Raw genomic sequence first — 18,987 nt, forward strand, 5'->3', positions numbered from 1 at the left:
CTGGAACCAGTCTGCCCATTCTCCTCTGACCTCTCACATCAACAAAGCATTTTCGTCCACACAACTGCTGCTCACTGCATATTTCCTCTTTTTCGGACCGTTCTCTGTAAACCCTAGAGATGGTTTTGCGTGAAAATCCCAGAAGATCAGCAGTTTCTGACATACTCAGACTAGACCGTCTAGCACCAGCAACCATGTCACGTTCATAGTCCCTTAGATCACCTTTCTTCCCGATTCTGATGCTCGGTCTGCACTTCAGCAAGTTGTCTTGACCACCTATACATGCCTAAATGCATTGAGTTACAGCCATGTGATGGGCTGATTAGCTATTTGTGTGAACAAGCAACTGAACAGCATTTAATACACTAATAATAATAGGTTAAAAGCCATGTTTACAGTAGGTTACCAACAGTAAAATGGAAATGACGCCCTCTTTCTGAAGGAAAGTCAGACCTTGGCTGCTGAAAGTGGGGATACATTTTAATGAAAAGTGTAAATATAATCTGGCCAAAGTATATCCAGATCTAGACGTGAAACACTTTGTTTAGAGAGCTCATAGTATATACCAGTATTGAAAAGCCTATATCGCAATAACAATTAACAAACAATATACAGTGCTGTGCAAAAATCAGATGTTATTTATTAAAATTACATTAAAATGAAAACTAAATTAAGCAAAAAAATTTTTTTGGTATTTATTGTGTCCCCATTTGTCTTTATCACAGCTTTTTAGGAGACCTCAAACACATTAAGTGATGCTGAGGCCCAGACTCTGGGGTGGTCAGCCAATTGTTCTGAGAACACCTCTTATTGTTCTCATTGTTAATTTTCTTTTTTTCATCAACATCACTTTTCTCAGTAATGTCTTCTTGACAGCTGCACATCCTTTCAGACCCATGGCATTGAGTCGTCTTCTCACAGTGGAAGGATGGACAGAAATAACTGTTTTTTTTCTCCAGATCTAAAGCAAGAGTGGAGCTTGAGTTTGTCAAAGATGAAAAATGTAAGTACTGATGGTGACAGTTTTGGTGGTCTCCCGACTCTTGCTCAGTTTGAAGTCTCATATGTAATCTCCTCAGAAAGAACTTGCACTCAATGGCCTTTTTAACCAGAAATTAAATAAATGAAGGGTGGTCTCTGACTTTTGCACAGTGCTGTATTGTGCAGTCATAGTTTATTAGTGTAAGTAATGTAAAAAATGGAATAAACAACAAAAAAACAGTTTGAGTAAATTGAATGTTTTTTTTCCATACATATTTTATATAAATAACAGACATGAAACACTTTAATTGCCCTCACTAACCATGCGGCCTGAATGCATAATATGCTCTGGATGGCTATGCATTTGAGTAGGATGACCTATATTCCAAGACAAAGCTCTACAGCACTAGAGGCAGTGTATGATTGTTTATTAGACTGATGCACTGGTGAATTGTGCTCCCAATGGGAGCTCTCTCGCTTTCCTCCGTCTATTTTTACAGTTCAAAATGCAGTACCCTATCTTTTTCTCCCTCTCATCTTCCTCCTGAATCCCTCACTCCCTCTCATTAATCAGTCCCCTTGACCTGCTCCTCCTCCTCCTCCTCTTTTCTCCCTCTTTTTCTCTCTGCTCTTGTTTCTCAGCATCTTCCTCTGACTCATCCTTTCATCCCCTCCCCATTCTGTCACACGTTTTACCCCCCCTCTGTTTTCCTCCGCTCTTCTCTCTCTCTCTCTCTCTCTCTCTCCTTTATATCCCTCACCCTCTCTCTCTTTCCTCAGCATTTTCCTGCTTGCCTTTAGCGAGGCTACACCCGTACAGACAGCAGGTAAAGACTGGACTGGTTCTTCTCTCTTTCCTCTCTCTTTCCTCTCCTCCTCCCCCTGGCCCGTGCCATCCCTCGCCTTTTTTCTGCAGTGGTTATTGCGCGTGCAGGGTGAGTGAGTAAGAAGGCAGTGGCGTGGGCGTAAGTGATGCTACAGTATGCAGACTGTTAAGGTGCTGGCATTGGCTTGTGGAGGAGCTGCGCTGGCTTTTGCATTGGCTTTTTATTGATTTCTTTGGATGGGTTTTGTATGTGGCAGATTATATTAAGACACTACAGCTATTTTTAACAATGCTGTAATGCATGCAGTGTTTGTGTGTGTGTGAAAGAGAGAGAGAGAGAGAGAGAGAGAGAGAGAGAGAGAGAGAGAGAGAGAGAGAATGAGGGTGAGGAAACGGGCATCTGTGTGAGTCAGTGGGCATCAGTGGGAGGAATTCTGTGTGAATTTTTCTGAAGTGCACTGATGTGGCGTCAGTATTTGGATGATTTTAAGATGTGCTTGTCTGGTGTTTGTTGGTAGGAGGGATGGATATTTCTAGTGCTGAGAGAGAGAGAGAGAGAGAGAGAGAGAGAGTCTGCATCATCGTGTGTCCACTCTGCGCTCATTTCCTGTGAAAATGTCCCACTCGGTGTCAAAGCCTTCCGTCCTCCTCTTTTTTCCCCACTCCACCATCTTCTCCTTTGCTTACTCTCCTCGAATCCCTCTCTGTTCTCCATCCAAAGAGAAGCTAAATAATTTAGCTTTAGCTCTCGCCACTCTCCGCACTCCCCCCAGCCCCACCCCACCCCACCCGCAATACCCCCACCCCCCTCCCGCTCTGTATTTCTGCTGACAGTGCGGTGCTGCAGTATGCCACAGGTACAGGGGTAAACGTGTACCGTCTCCATTACGTAACTCACGACCACATCCGCAGATATACAACCACACAGGAGCTGGACGCAGAAGTTAGCAAACACGGCTTGCAGAGCCGTTAGTTTACCGTCGCCCCGTCTCGTGAGGAAGCCGTTTTTTTGCTTTTCACTCGTTTTGAGGAGCAGGGTGGAAACGGCGGCGCCCTGTACTTTGAAGCACAGTCTCAAGGTCAGACATTCTGGTTGTGAGCACGATGACCCCCCATGTGTCCTCCTCACATCTGGCTAGCTGTAACATTTGAGGAGTGTTGGGTTTAGTCAGCCGTGAGCTGACTGCCGACCAGGCCACTCTTGCCCACGGGCAGTTTTTCAGCTTCACTCACTTCAGTGATCCAGAGAAAGTGGCTATGGCACCTTCTGAGAAAACCAGCCCGTGTTTCAAAAGCTCTGGAGAAGCTCTAGTGCTGGCTCAGTGAATAAAATTAGTTCTAAAGCTAGATACCATCAGAAGCTCTGGTGTTAGCAGGTCCAAAACATGAGGAGACTATGAGATACCACATAGCAGTCGCTGATGCCCATTATCATGAGCAGAAGAGACTCTTGATAAATCCCTGGAGCCACGTCGAGGGCTCCTCAGGAGGCCGTCTAGGATATAACTGCTCATTAGCATTTCGAACTGAGCTAAAACCAGTCAGCTTGGCCTAACTACAGTAAAAGCTGTTTGCCCTCGCAGTAAATTCCCTCAACCCACTTTTGCTTTGAATCCACAAGTCCGTCCACACTATGCGGTATAAATGAATGGACTTCTCTTACTAGTTCAACGCTCGGAGGAATTCAGGGCTGGGAGGAATTCCAACTCCTGCTGTGCATTCATCATTATAGTTTATTAGTGTGAATGGTGTGGGATCAACCCTGAACCTTCAGAGACTTTCATTTCACTGAGCCTGTGGCTTTTCTGCAGCTCTGTGGCTTCAGTACAGATATGCAGTTTTCTGATATTTTACTTAAACAGCTCATATCCTACATTTTTCTTGTTCTTTACTTTTTCCTTTGAGGTTCACTTATAATGCTGTAGTGGTTTTATGTACCAAAAATGGTCCTAATTCATGTTCACATGACCATTTTCCAAACTCTCTTTATCCATTAGAATTAAACAGGCTTTAGGATTGATATGATTGAGCTCTGTTCTGACTGGCTGTCCTGTATTGTGCCTCAATCAAAAAGCATTCAGATGTGAAACACTCCTTATAACTTCAGTGTGAATGGGCGGCGCAAAGCTGCTGTAGGCTGAACAGGTGCATATCGCTGTTGTCAGTACAAAATCTTGTATCGCCATTTTTGTCGTTTTTCAGTTTTTGACATCATTTGAAAATGCCCGTTGTCCTTTACATTGTGTGTAAATTTCATGACAAATGGACCAAAAAACACTTATATTGAAAGTAAAGACATTTTTTCTTCTTTTTTCCTTCTCCTGTAAAGGTTTTGTACAAGGTTTTGTTCTGACAGCAGCGATATGTGAAAATGAGGTGTTTTTGTGACCTTACATAAAAATTACATAAAAAAACGGGATGTTTTCCATACATGAACTGTATGGACTGGGAAGTGAATGGTAACTTTGGAAAGCTCAACAATCTTAACACAGTTGAAACTCTCTCTCTCTCTCTCTCTCTCTCTCTCTCTCTCTCTCTCTCTCTCTCTCTCTTCCCCCGTTCTCATAGGATGTCCATTGTGAGCATCGTTGCCAGGGAGATCCTGGACTCTCGGGGAAACCCCACAGTAGAGGTGGACCTGAGAACTGAAAAAGGTGACTGTCAGCCTGTGTGTTTTATAAAAACTTTAAAAACTGCTATGTTTAACATACTTTGAAGAAGGTAGTGCAGAAATGAATACAACATAGTCAGCTACAGACCTAACTGTATACAAAAGGCATGTCTGGGGAGACACTGTGCAGCTATAAAGGTGCCAAAAAATTCTTAATGCAGTGCGGTCGTCAGTTACATTTGTGATATTACATATTAACCATTTCCTTTTTGTATTTGTCTTTTTCTTGCTCCTGTCAGGACTATTCAGGGCTGCTGTACCCAGCGGAGCATCCACAGGCATTTATGAGGCCCTCGAACTCCGAGATGGGGACAAGAGTCGCTTCAAGGGCAAAGGTTAGAGATCAGGTTGTTTGCAGCAGATAACTGGACAAGTACATAATGAACATAAAGAGCTACGCAAAAATGAGGACTGCTTGGATACATTCCTGTCCTATTTTATCTTTTACTAGGTGTACTAAAAGCTGTTGGCCACATCAATGACACTCTTGGACCTGCTCTCATTGCATCTGTAAGTGCACATCCCCTATGGACTAGGCACACTGATGACCTTGAAAAAGCATTACCAAGGACAGCAGATAGAGAGCAGTGTGTGGCACATGTAGCATATAGCTCTCGGTATGTGCGTGCATGAATGTTGCAGCTGAGAGCCTCATGAGATTTTAAAGAGCTGTGGTAGAATGTTTAAGTATGTTATTCAGTGCACTGGATGCAGTAAGGCTTGCCACAGCATTTTAGTTTTACTGCGGCAGCAGAACATACAGCATAAATATGAAAAGAATAGTCAGAACACAATAGTATAGATTGGTTTACATGTAAATTTGATGCTAATAAAGAAAAAGATAAAGAGTTTAAATGGTTTATTAGATTTGTTCTGTTCCTGGAAACAAGTGCTGTATTTTGTATGTTAAATTTGTTTTCCTGATTATGAAAAAACCTAAACACTGATGCTGTAAGGCCTTTTGTCATATAAAATAATCTGAGATTTCTTCATTTAAACCTACTAAACAACAAAAAAAAAGCAAAACATGCCAAACAAAGAATAGACATGACAGCTAAAATGAAGAAGAAATGTTTAAGATACTGCAGTATTTCTGGGTCAAACCTGTGAAATTGCCCTGTTGAGGCCTTTGAACACACACACACACACATTTTCTAAGCTGCTTCTCCCTCAGGGGTGCTGGAGCCTATCCCAGTGGTGGCCTTTGAACAAAATTGTAAAATTTTTTTACTTTTAGTGTTATTTCTCCCTTGGAAGCTTGTATTCAGATGACATTCAGGTGGATCAGTCAAAGAATGGATAATAGGCTAATTGCAGAGAAGGAAAAAAAACTTTGTTTGAAATTAATGTAGGGTTGTAACTTTTTTTAGGTGGCAGCACTGGGGCTGCACAAACAATTAGCAGCAGGCAAAAATACATTTAATAACATCTTAATATTAAAAAAAACAGCAGAGTAGCAAAATATAGTGTAAAACACATATGTACAAGTATGTAACACACATTTGTGCAAGCAAACGCTCCAGATTTAACAGTACAGTCAAAACGTAAAACTGTTGTTTTACTGCATTGTTGGCCTGTATATTTTCTCGGTCGTCCTGTATAATAACTACTATATAACTATAATTATATATATAACTACTATATATACTGTATAATAACGTCCTGTATAATAACACAAATAACTGATTTCAGTATTTGAACACTAGCACCTTGTATGCTTAATCAAATACTCGAGTACCCATAGCTTCCCTAAATGATAATAATTATATTAATATGTAAAATGTACATACATTTCTGCACCATATTGCAGTAAAGGGGAATTGCACCCTAACCAGCATTTGATATACATCATGTTTTGTAATACACTGTATCACAATATCTGTGTCTCATTAACAGAATTCTTGATTTTATGTCATTTTCACACTTCCCCTGATCAATGTTCTCAGGCTACAATACCCAGCATGTGTTACATAAATATGTCATACAACTTCCTGTACAGCTTTCTACAGGTACTGTTAGATATCTTCCTTCCTTCTGCATTAGCCAGCTAGAAAAAGACATTTCAATCAGGTCACCTCCAAATAGCTCCACCCCAAAGTGCTTGTAGTTTTTCAAAAGTTCCTCTCACAGCTATAAGATACATCAAGGTTAAGGTTAAGGTTAAGGTTGCTGGTTCGATCCCCTTGGCTGATAGTCCATGACCGAAGTGCCCTTGAGCAAGGCACCTAACCCCCAATTGCTCCCCGGGCACTGTGGATAGGGCTGCCCACTGCTCTGGGCAAGTGTGCTCACTGCCCCCTAGTGTGTGTGTTCACTAGTGTGCATGTATGTGGGTGTTTCACTGCACGGATGGATTAAATGCAGAGGTCTAATTTCACAGTGTGCAAATACAAATTATTAATATTATATTATTAATACATCATCAGATGGAGGTTTTACTAGTCCTTAAACTAGTAAAACTCTGTCTAGAGCCTGTCACTACAATATCTTAATTCTGCATTTTGCTCATATTTCACTTGTTCTGTATTGCACACTCTGAGCAAAATCACTCCACAAAGATGCAGATGCCCACAGGTGTGGATACACAGTATTATTTTGCTTACGCCTAGTGTCTTAGTAACAGGCCACTGGTTTGTTATGCTGTTCATAAAGCACCATGTTTTGGCCTTGCTATGCAGCTAATTTTAATCTGATATTGTTTCTTCCATTGTTCAGGAAATCAGTGTGGTTGAGCAGGAGAAGCTGGACAACATGATGATCGAGATGGACGGCACGGAAAACAAATGTGAGTCAATGCAGCTCATGAAAAGATCTTATGCATAATAGAATTTAAACAAATAGAGTAGATCTCAATCTAACCATAATAAAGAAAGTGGGTCATGCTGGAGTTGACATCAGAGAAATGAAATGTGTGTCTTACTCATATGACAAATATTATAGTCATATTGATACACATATTAAGTGGAAACTAAATAGTATTTGTGTCACTTACACTGAATGACCTTAAAGTATGTGGACATCTATCTTCATCTATCTCAGCCACATTCATTGCGAAAAGGTGTAGAAAATAAAGCAAACAGCCATGCAATCTCCTTAGACAAACACTGGCAGTAGAATAAGTTGTACTGAAAAGCTCATAGTGTGTGTGTGTGTGTTTCACATACTGCACTAAATGAAATATTGTGAAATATTCAGTTGCTCAGACTTTTGGAAATACTGACGAGATCCATGATAGAAAAGAAAATCAGAAAAGAACACTGTGACATACTGTGATGTAGTTTATGTCAATTAAGATAAATATTGTCAAATTGCCAAGCTCTAACTTTACTACTCTACCTGTCTGAATGCATAGTGCCAACAGTAAAGTTTGGCAGAGGAGGAATAATGGTCTGGGGCTGTCTCATAATTTGGGCTGGGCCCCTTAGTTCCAGTTAAGGAAAATCTTACAATATACAATCTAGAGAATGTAATGTTTGGATGTGCACTTACTTTTGAACACATATGTGTTTACCATAAAATACATTTTTATTGTTACAACGGTTATATCTAAAACAGTGTTTTTTCACCATACCAGTATTCATCTGCTCACCATTAGGTGCTAAATAATAACCGTGGTTGCAACATGAACTATTTTTTTTTGTGGAAGAAAGAGCTAATATTAAAACACACACTTTTGAAACAGTGTTACAGGTTTCTATACTTCACACTATAAAAAAGCCTTCTACCTGTTTTATCAAGTATAATAAAACCGGTATCTGTATCTGATTTGTATGAGGTGTATCTATATCATTCCACAAAGAACACTTCAGGCTGTATGCTATAATTGATACGTGTTATAATGTTATTAATGCATTGCCTATTGTATACTATGCTTAATGACAGATCTGTAAACATATAATTATGGTTACGACATTGATATCAGTGATATTAAAAGGGGAATTGTACTGATTTTTAATTCATAAATCAGCAGTGGAGGTATAACTGTCTGTCTGACTGACTTTGTTTATATTTTAATTATTTTATTAGTCATAAATTTGGAAAAGTCTGTGGAATTCCCATTGATTTAAGTGAACTACATTATATCTCAGTGTAATGGGCAGAACAATAACAGCAGTTTCTTACCTCTGCAGCTCAGTTTGGTGCCAATGCCATCCTGGGGGTATCCCTGGCCATCTGTAAAGCTGGTGCAGCAGAAAAAGATATTCCACTGTACCGTCACATTGCAGACCTGGCCGGAAACACGGAACTAGTGTTACCAGTCCCTGTAAGAAATTTGAATACATCCATTTTCTTAACTATACTAGAAATAAATGTAGATCTGTGAATAAACATTTTAATTAATTTATTTAAGTTGTTTCAGGATCTCTTTACAGTAAAGTTGATCAAGACACACACCAGTAATGTGTTTTAGCTCATTTTGAGGGCAAACATACAAAAAATATTCAGGCATCTCTTAAAGATAAAAGTTCCCAAATGATGGTTGGACTGATTTACATCTGATTTACAAAAAAAAAAGTGCTTTTTACCCTTTAAGGCTGACAGACAATGGCCATTTCTACCATTTGATCTCTTCTTTGTTAATGATTTTTCAATGTTGTTCCTGCATTTATTTGATATGTATAGAGCTTACAAAGCTAAAAGTTGCTGATACTTTTTTCTGTGACCAGCATAGGCATCCTCTCTGCACAATTAAAAGAGTTAAAGGGGACAGCACCACAGCTTCTGAATGTATTGCCAGTGAGAAGTAACCTAGCAGGCATTAGTATAGAAATGTATTATATGTGATGCGCTCTGCTCTCACCTCTGTCTGCCTCAGCCGCTCTGTTCCCTCCTCTATGGTCTAGGCCTTTAATGTGATAAATGGCGGATCTCATGCTGGAAATAAGCTGGCCATGCAGGAGTTTATGGTGCTTCCTGTAGGAGCGGAGTCATTCCGCGATGCTTTGCGTGTGGGGGCGGAGCTCTATCAGACTCTGAGGGGTGTGATCAAGGAGAAGTATGGCCAGGATGCCATAAACGTGGGTGATGAGGGAGGTTTTGCCCCAAACATCCTAGAGAACAGTGAAGGTATGTGCATTTGTATTTTGGTGAATGCAGTATATTTGAAGTCTGATGTTGGTCAGTTACCATGTTGGAGATTTGAGGTTTTGTTTTGCAAGTGACAATATATGGTTTACAGAATAAAAGTCTAGCTCGAGGTCTACAGTATCGTGCAAAAGTCAGCTAAAAGTTTCATTTATTTGTTGTCAAAATAGCCATTCAGTACAAGTTATTCACTTTCAGTATCAGGTTACTTCAGTGTTAAGTACTGTTTGTCTGACAGTGGTCTACAGTTTTGGTGGTCTACCAGGTTTCACAAGGTTGTTATCTTTCAATAATTTCTACTTCATTTTTGAAAACTCCTGAAAACTTTTTACTTTTTCCACATATTTTGTTAGATTTTCTACTTCCTTATTCAAGTAAACTGTCATTTCTCATCTCTTGAGAAAATTAATAGCTTGTGCTTAGTGGCCATTTGCCTGGAAGTTAAAAATTAAGGGTGGCCTCTGACTTTCGCAAAGTACTGTATCTCAGTAAAGATACGATGAACGATACATTATTGCATTAGTTTTAAGTGAGCTTCTCTCTCTCCCTTTGTCTTTCTCTCTCAGCCCTTGAATTGATAAAGACTGCCATAGATAAGGCTGGCTTCACAGATAAGGTTGTGATTGGGATGGATGTGGCTGCTTCTGAGTTCTACCGAGAGGGAAAGTATGATCTGGACTTCAAATCGCCACCAGATCCTGCAAGACATATCAGTGGTGATGAGCTATTAGAGATCTACCAGGGCTTTGTCAATGACTATCCAGGTACTGGATAATCAGAACATCAAGCTACATTACATCACTTCCACTCTACACACTAAACTGTAGCATTTATCAGTTTGGATGTGTAACGCTGAACACGGAGAAAGGACAGAGTCAGGGCAAATCAAAAATCAGAATCCAAAGACAGGCAAAAAGTAAAAAAACACAGAAAATACAAAAAACGTGACATGATGGAACACAACTTTAACATTTAGTTGATTTATTTCCTTATTTTTACTTTACTATTCAAATATCATTTCACAATTACACAGTAATTTACTGTATATTTGCATATGATTTATATTTTGTATTCACAGCTTCAAGTCTAACTTTTTTCTGTTTGTATCAATGTCAGGAAATTGAAAAAAACATGGTAAAAATATAAGGGACATTTTTATCTCCAGAAAGCCTGATTTAAAGTCTAGAATTGACAGAAATCTTTCATTTCTTTAGTAAGCAAATAGTGAGCAATGCCTTTATCAGCATGGGCCATAATGGCAACATCCAGTGCTTAAACATTAAAAGAAAGATTCAGAACAGCCCATATCGTGGAAAACCAAATTGTTCTTAATTTTTGATTTTAAAGAGTCGATGTAGTATGTAAAAATTATTACATTTTAAAAGCATTGTGTTTACCCTTCAGTCCATACAGTCATTCAAGTATGTTTTTACTGTGTAAAACAACAATTTTTTCTATGTAGCTCCACCTGTTCATGCTAAAGTTATGAGGAATCTTTCAGCCTGGACAGGTTTTGAGTGAAGCGCAATACAGGGCAACCAAACAGAACAGAGCTCATTTACATGTATCAGTCTTAAAAGCACAATTACAACAACAGTTCCTGTTTAGTTCTACAGAAAGAAAGGTTGGAAAATGGTCATGGAAAAATTTATTACGGCATTATTGGAACATGAAACCAGAAAAATATTGGTCATGGACAATTTCTCTAACACTGAATGAAAGGTAGGAAGGATCAGTTAATGTTATTGAGAGGAAATCGTGCTAACTGGTCCCTGTTCATTTCCATTCATTTTCAGCCATGTCAGCTTAGTTCTTGATATAATGAACGCTTTCTGGTGGAAACATTTCTCTATCACCGCATTAACACAAACCCTCCTTTCTCTCTACAGTGGTGTCTATTGAAGACCCCTTTGATCAGGATGACTGGGCAGCTTGGACACAGATGACTGGTTCGATGGGAATCCAGATAGTAGGTGATGATCTAACAGTGACAAACCCAAAGAGGATAGAGAAGGCGGCAGAGGAGCGAGCTTGCAACTGCCTGCTTCTCAAAGTCAACCAAATCGGCACCGTCACAGAGGCCATTCAAGCGTGAGTGACTGCTGCCAGTCATTTATCCCAGGCAGACGATCAGCTTCACTATATAGACCTGACCTTTTACACACTCTAGAAGTAGGTTCACTACAAGATTGCTTTTAGAATCTGAATGCATTTAGCCACAAAAGCATTAGTGAGGTCAGGTACTAAGGTTAGATGATTAGTTGTGGATCACAAATCCACACCAACTAATCCTCCACTCTAACCCCAGAAAAAAAAAACACAAATATAAAATGTGCCATAACTTTTGCACAGGCCACATTTTATGTTTTCTCCCCCCAAATATGTAAAATTCAGCAAATTAATAGTAACCATGCATTAATGATGATTGCAGAAGTGTGTTCTCTGTAAAGCAGGTGAACTTATTTTCACTCAGAAAATCAACAAAAGCTGTAATTTTACTGGGGCGTTGAACTTTTGCACTGTAAGCTGTATGATAAAAAAAGCAAATTCAGTTTAAGAAAAAGATAATGTTTCAGCACAGTATGAAATTTCATTTCCTATTTTTAGTTATATACCTGATTTCTTCATTTTCTTCTTTTTTCAAGTTTTTGAATAAAATAAGTTTTTTTAAATAAGTTTTTTTAAATAAGTTTTTTTCTGCTTTTTTTTCTTCACTTTCTTTTTTCTTCTGATGTGTTAATCTGTAAATCATGGCTTAGGCCCTCTACTGTAGTGCTAAGTACAGTGCAGTGGATAAAGATTCTCAAAAGCTTAGGCAAAATCTGATGAGCTTTTTTCCCCCACCTTCAAAGTTCAGTCTTAGAAGTTGGTTGCGTTTTCTACTTCTATCAATCCAAGTCATCCCAATCTCATTCAGTTCTGGACTCTGTAATGAATCAATGTTCACCCGTGTCCCTCTGTCCCCCTCCCCATTTTGTCTCTTTGCCTCTATCAGGTGTAAGCTGGCTCAGGCAAATGGTTGGGGTGTCATGGTCAGCCATCGTTCTGGAGAGACAGAGGACACGTTCATTGCAGACCTGGTAGTGGGGCTCTGCACTGGACAGGTAATATACATCAGCCTGAAATAATAATTCAAAAGTCAGAGGTGTCAGGTTGGATTTCACATGGGTTTTTCAGATTTACACACAAGGTCGAACAAGGCGAAGCGCAATGGATGTTACAAAATGTACTTCCACACATTGCTTGAAATGACATATTTCCACCCGAGAGGTCCTCAAATCCCCAAAATCGCCAAAACGTACGGAGCTTGAAGGCAATGGTTGGATATAACTTGAGAGTTATGTCACGAAGTAAAATCTCCCACTAAGAATTAAGGCCAAAGTGCAGATTATCCAAAATATGTCATAACAAATTCACCCACTGTTACTCGGTTCTTAACTTAATGTATGTTAATGTAATGAGATTCAACATACAATATTGATGTACAGTCTAAAGAGAAGCTAGTGTTTTCAAATGGTATAAATAAAAATAAAAAAAAAATAGATTGTTGGCAGTTTACAGTACTGTGCAAAAGTCAGACCAGTCAAAACAAACATTGAGCGTAAGTTAATCATTTTTCAACACCAGAGAAAATTAAAAAAAAAATCATATTTAACAGAACACTACACAAACACCTCTATGGCTAAATATGGTATTTTTAGTGTTTAGTGTGTCACTCTTTTACTTTATTGCAGCTTCTGTTCTTTTCAGAAGACTGGCTTTCAGGTTTTCTTAGAAGTTGGTTGTATTATCTGCTGCTTATGACTCATGTAATGCCAAACACATTCAATGATGTTGAGGTTTGGACTCAAACCAGCAGCTTCTTAGTTTGATTTACAATTTTTCTTCGTTTTGTGGACAGAAACACCTGTGAATTCTCTCCTGTCTATGAAACTGTCTTGCATGGTTGTTAGGAGTCCCATGTTCCCTGTATCTTTTAATAGTTTTTTGGGCTTCAGTTTTGCAAACTTGATTATTGTCCTTTAACATTCCCCTTCATTATGCAAGTAAGTAAAGCTCCTAAGCTCATCAGACATATCCTCCTGAAAAACATCTATTTAGTGGCTATTTTAGTGGCTAGTTTGCAATTCTATCTGTTCAAAGTAGTACATGTATCTAAGTGTTCTGTTTCAAACAGTAGAATACACCTAGTATTCATTATCTCTCCTTTCTTCTCAGATAAAAACTGGAGCTCCTTGTAGATCTGAGCGTCTGGCCAAATACAACCAGCTTATGAGGTGAGAGCTCAGTTGTATTCTAATTGTATTCTGATTACATTCATTCATCAGGAACCAGCCTGGACAGGTCACCAGTCCATCACTGGGCAGACACAGTGCATTACACACACACACACACACACACACACACCTGCATGTCTTTGGACTGTTTCAGTTAGCTTCAACCTCAGATTTGATAGAGAAGACATGTCACTGTTGAAAACTCGCATTGGCCGATACAGCTTAGTCCTTTCGAATAAAGCTGAGCTCACTCTACAGACAACAGGACCATTGCTGTCACACCACAAGTGCCAGCCACTAAGAGTGTGCCAGTCTGTGTGATCCGCTCACACTAATGCAATCAAATTCTTAACTGAGCTAAGGAGAGCGGGAGCAAGGGGATAATCATGGCAATGACAACCTTTAGCAGCCTGGCTTACTAGAATGCTTGATTCAGTTCATTTTTAAAATGGGAGCAGTTCGTTCCCGTTCAGAAACGAACACAAAGTCGTTTAGCAGGGTTGAAATCCGTTCTGTTTTAGTTCAACCAACTGAAGAGATGCACTTTAACTGAAAATGCACTGCAAATTCACCTACACACTTCTATAACATTTCAAAATAAGAACTGAAGTAGAAAATGTCTGCTAATTTGGATTGTACTGACTGGATTTCAGCCAATTTTTGCCGTTTAGTAAATCAATATTGTAATTATTGGTAAAATATAGCAGGGTAACATTTTGACCTTGTGAATAAAGGTTTGGAAATCTTGACAAAACAAATCCCAATTCAAGACATTTTTTGACATTAGTGCTAAAGTAGTTTTACTTCAGCTGAGTGTTTTGAGTCTTAACCATTTTAAATATCTGCTGTGCTAAGGACATTAAAGATGCAGTGTGTAAAATGTAGTGCCATCTAGTGGTGAGATGACAGATTGCAACCAACTGAAAACTCCTCCCTCACCCTTCACTGTCCAAGCGGGTAGTAGAACATGCAGTGGACATCAGGTTTTCTGATAAGCCAAAACATGACCACTCACAGATGAAGCGAATAATGCTTATTATCTTGTAACACTTGGATGCTGGGGAAAAGGCCGGTGTGAAAACCTGGGGAATTTTGACCAGAGCCATATCGTTATGTCCAGATGCCATTTCTCCTAAACAGTAAGGCGCATGGGGTGCTCCCAGTGATAAGTGTTGAGTACCGACCGAGGAGGAGGGACAAACCTGGTACACCCCTTCATGGTAATGATGTTCTTTGATAGCAGTTGCCTCTTTCAGGGAGATACGCCGCACTGCACACACTGCACTGGTTTGAGAAACATGGCACCTCCAAATTTCCCAGATCTTAATCCAATCAAGCATCTGTAGGAAGCGCTGGGACAACATGCCCGATTAGTGTCGGCTCAGCCTCGATCACAGGGCAGAGGTCTTGTAGAGTCAGTGCTAGGCAGTGTCAAAATACTGATCTCAGTGTAAACTTCCATTATGTGCTGTGTATGTAAGACCCAAAGCTAAAGTGCAAAACTAAACAGACTTTATACACTAAACAGCAAATGACTGCATTGGGGGTTAGAAGAAAATGTAGTAATGTGTAAAGTGTACTAATGATGTACACGTTTTTGGCCAAATTATGGAAGTCATTTTAACGTGTCTACTTCATTTCCCTCTTCACTTAAGATTGTTTCCCTTGATCTTGATCTCTACCCTACAGGATTGAGGAAGAGCTGGGCGATCAAGCTCGATTTGCCGGCCACAACTTCAGAAACCCCAGCGCCCTGTGAGACCACCACCGACTGCACAGTCCACACAAAAACTGACACATTACAACCACCAGACAATATACACTGTCCCAAACAAAGGCGACAGCTGACGAACCAACAGACTGAAAAAACGTGATGCACTATAAAAATTGACAAGAGGACTTTTTGCACTGAACACAAACTGACACAACGGTTCCCACAACACAAAATAACAGTGACACACGGAACTGATAGCCATGCACACACAGAGACAACATGCACACAACTGGACTTGACTAAAAGCAAAGATAGACCAAGTAAAATGAATAAGAGCCAGGATGGACTGAGTTTACACACAAGACCTGACAGATGACTTAGCATAGGATGGAAACACACATGCATGCACAAAATGACTGAGATACTGAAAGCACTGGAATAGAACAGAACCGACTATTATTAGCTTATACAGAAAAATATTTAAGTTCTTCTGTAGTCAAACACGATTTAGTTCAAGTTGGTTCTGATAAAAGAATGAATTAATGAGATGGGTTGGATTTAAGGAGTAGTTCTCTGTTTGAAGCCATTCTGAATGACCTTTTAAGTGCCATGTACTGCAGTAAGAATAAAAAAAGTACCTAGCAGGCCAACATATATGGAAAGTTGTATAAATAGTACTGAGCATTCAATGTTTAGAATAGTCTCAGAGACAAAATCCTGATCTGGAGCTAGCTTTTCATCCGCAAATAAGTGTATTTAATCAGGGTTTGGAAGGTGAAGGTAATTCCATATCTGGACTTTCACTAGGAGTCTGTTTACACCTTGTGTCAACATGTGTTTTGTGCCTGGATTATATCTGTATAAACTTTGGCTGGATTCCATTCACACTCACTAAAATGTGTCAAGAGTGTGACCAGGTGAGCTAAAAGTAAGAAGCATGTCAAGCTTGTCCTGGACACTGTCATAGCCTACAGTGCAAGAAAACTCTTAGCTGGGGAATAAAGCCAGCCTCACTTATCCTCCAACTTTTGTTTGATTCTTAATCTACTCACCTGCTAGTCAGCACATGGCAGACACACTCCATTCACATAATCGTATATGGATACAGAAAAAAAACATTCCGTTTACACTTGTGTTAAATGTGGCCAAGATCCATCTCTTATCACCTTTGAATGCTCACAATGCATCCTGTGTGTTTACACCTGGCTTTTCCTGTGGTCAATTTAAATATGAACATGATCTGATCATCAAAAATGCATCTTAATGCAAGGTGTGAACAGGTCAAATAAGAAGTGGATTGTGAAACTGGTGCAGATGCATACATACTAGTTTACTAGCTTATGGGAACACACCAGCGTTTTTCAGCTAAATCTAAATCAATATGGTTAATAACCACACACAGCAAGTTTGAAGTGTTTCCCCTGCTGAAAAAAAAACAAAACAGCACAGACCAGCAAGCATTTCATGCTAGTCTAAGCTGGGTTATGCTGGTCTAGTACTGGTCTGGTTCTGGTTTAGCTGGTCACCCCAGCATGGTTATGCTACCAGCATCAAAATACAATACACGCTGGTTTTTTTGGTAATCAGCCATGCTGATGTATGCCGGTTTTTCTGGCAGGGTCTGAGTACTTATTAAAAGCATGGAAGCACATTAATAATAGCCATTTAGCAATTGCTTCAGCAGCACTTTTTCTATTATAAGTGTTTTTGAGTCAACAGGATTTATATCCTTATACATTCTGCAAATACAATTTTCTAAATTTTGTCCCTGTTAATTGAGCTGATGTTTCAGAAGCAGCAGACAGAGATTAGGTTAAAAAAGCTGGAGTGTTCCTCTAAGATCTCACTGAGCGTGCTGATGTAGGCAGAGAGACTGAGGGCTGACTGAGATGGAGGTGGACAGACATCGTAAGTGCACATAGGAAATAAGAAAGAAGAGAAAAATCCTGAAGCACAAAATGAAGTCAAAGCAACAGAGAGATGGACACACACTGACAGGACTATCCTGTCAGGGAAATGGACCGTCAGGCACGCTTACACTGACAAAACTACACACACACACACACACACACACACACACTTGTGTGGCAGTCTCACACCCTTTCGCTCCCCGACACACACGACTGCACTTTTTCCCCCTTTTCGTCTTTCTCCCTTGTTCCTTTTCTCCTCCTCTCTTACCCTGCATTCCCTAATCTTGCCCTTTTCTTGTTGTTTTGTTGTAACCCCTCTTTCTCCCTGTTTTCCTCTTGCCATTGCTATGATTGCAGACTTGGCTTGTTCTTTCATGCTTGAATTTCCCCTCCATCTATTTCTCTATCTGTGGAATCACTGTGGTCAAAGAGAAAAGAAACATAGAGAGGAAAAAACAAAACGCTTGCCATACAATAATGCCATGGATTAAAATGATCATTTACTTCCACCGTGTGCTGTTTGTTGTTGGATAATAGAAAGGTGTGGGGTGTGTTTTTGAGTGTTATAAGATTATATTCCACATACTATACTGTGCAAACGTCAGAGACCCCAAAGTCAAAACGGCCATTAAGTACAAATTATTGATTTTTTTTAGCATCAGGGAAAAAACTATTAACAGGAAATATTACTTCAACAACTACATTTAATATGGGCATTTTCAGTATTTAGTGTGTCCATCTATTACCTTTTAACAAGTTCTTTTTATCTTTTAGTTTTTCCAAAGAAATGGACATTTTTCCACACCTCCAAAATTCAGTCAGTTCTGAAGTTGGCTGCATTTTCTGCTTCTCACAATCCAAGTAATCCCAAACACAGTGAGTAATGCTGAGGTGTGGACACTGGAGTGGCCAGTCCATTGTTCTGAGAACACCAGCAGCTTATTTGTTTCCCAGATGTTTTTTGTCTATTAGTTTTCTCAGTAATGACGTCTTGACAGCTACACATCCTTTCAGAATCATACTCTTATTTTCCTTTCAACTTTTCTACATAATCTTATAACTAATCACCTGAAAACTGTTTTACTTTCTTAGCTGATTCAAGGGTGATCACTGACTTTTACACAGTACTATAGTTTCCAACCTTGCATCTTGAAATATTCATGTAAATGCTGTTTTCATATGGCACAAAAATGAGATGTTTTTGATATGATATTGTGTAAAATATTTATACATTATATGGAGTGCAGAGCTCAGGCAATCAACAGTATGTATAACTGTTTTGCATTAGTGAACTATATAAAGGAAACAGCATATATGCAAATGAGCACATGCCATATTTAAAAGCATATTTTGCTTGAGAATTGCAGTGAGGCTTTGATTTGTATAGTAATTGAGTGCAACCCTGTAGCTCCAGTTCCATGTCTGACAACTGCTGTGGCTGTGAATGTTCTCCTTTTATTCCTACCGCAGTAGAATACGCTAGATGTTATCAACACCACCAAAGAAGATTTTCACACCCA

At 39.4% G+C, this 18,987-nt stretch overlaps 1 protein-coding gene across 1 annotated transcript; it reads left to right on the plus strand.

Moving 5' to 3' along the window:
• The first annotated feature begins 1,649 nt into the window (after positions 1-1,649).
• eno2 (enolase 2) lies at positions 1,650-17,976 on the plus strand. The gene is made up of 12 exons (XM_017708523.2): positions 1,650-1,808; positions 4,376-4,461; positions 4,718-4,813; positions 4,930-4,988; positions 7,194-7,263; positions 8,609-8,742; positions 9,323-9,545; positions 10,130-10,327; positions 11,453-11,654; positions 12,559-12,667; positions 13,782-13,840; positions 15,530-17,976. Exons 2-12 carry the CDS (start codon positions 4,377-4,379, stop codon positions 15,597-15,599), a joined length of 1,305 nt encoding a protein of 434 aa, XP_017564012.1. The 5' UTR covers positions 1,650-1,808; position 4,376; the 3' UTR covers positions 15,600-17,976.
• The last annotated feature ends 1,011 nt before the right edge of the window (positions 17,977-18,987 follow it).

Source organism: Pygocentrus nattereri, chromosome 1 (assembly GCF_015220715.1).
Source record: "Pygocentrus nattereri isolate fPygNat1 chromosome 1, fPygNat1.pri, whole genome shotgun sequence".
NCBI lineage: Eukaryota > Metazoa > Chordata > Actinopteri > Characiformes > Serrasalmidae > Pygocentrus > Pygocentrus nattereri.

Bases quoted from the DNA above. Each gene is read 5' to 3' on its own strand.
- eno2 (XM_017708523.2), top strand. From the start codon at position 4,377: ATGTCCATTGTGAGCATCGTTGCCAGGGAGATCCTGGACTCTCGGGGA. The intron at 10,328-11,452 runs GTACTGGATAAT...TTCTCTCTACAG, and splicing joins CTTTGTCAATGACTATCCAG to TGGTGTCTATTGAAGACCCC. The intron at 13,841-15,529 runs GTGAGAGCTCAG...TCTACCCTACAG, and splicing joins AAATACAACCAGCTTATGAG to GATTGAGGAAGAGCTGGGCG.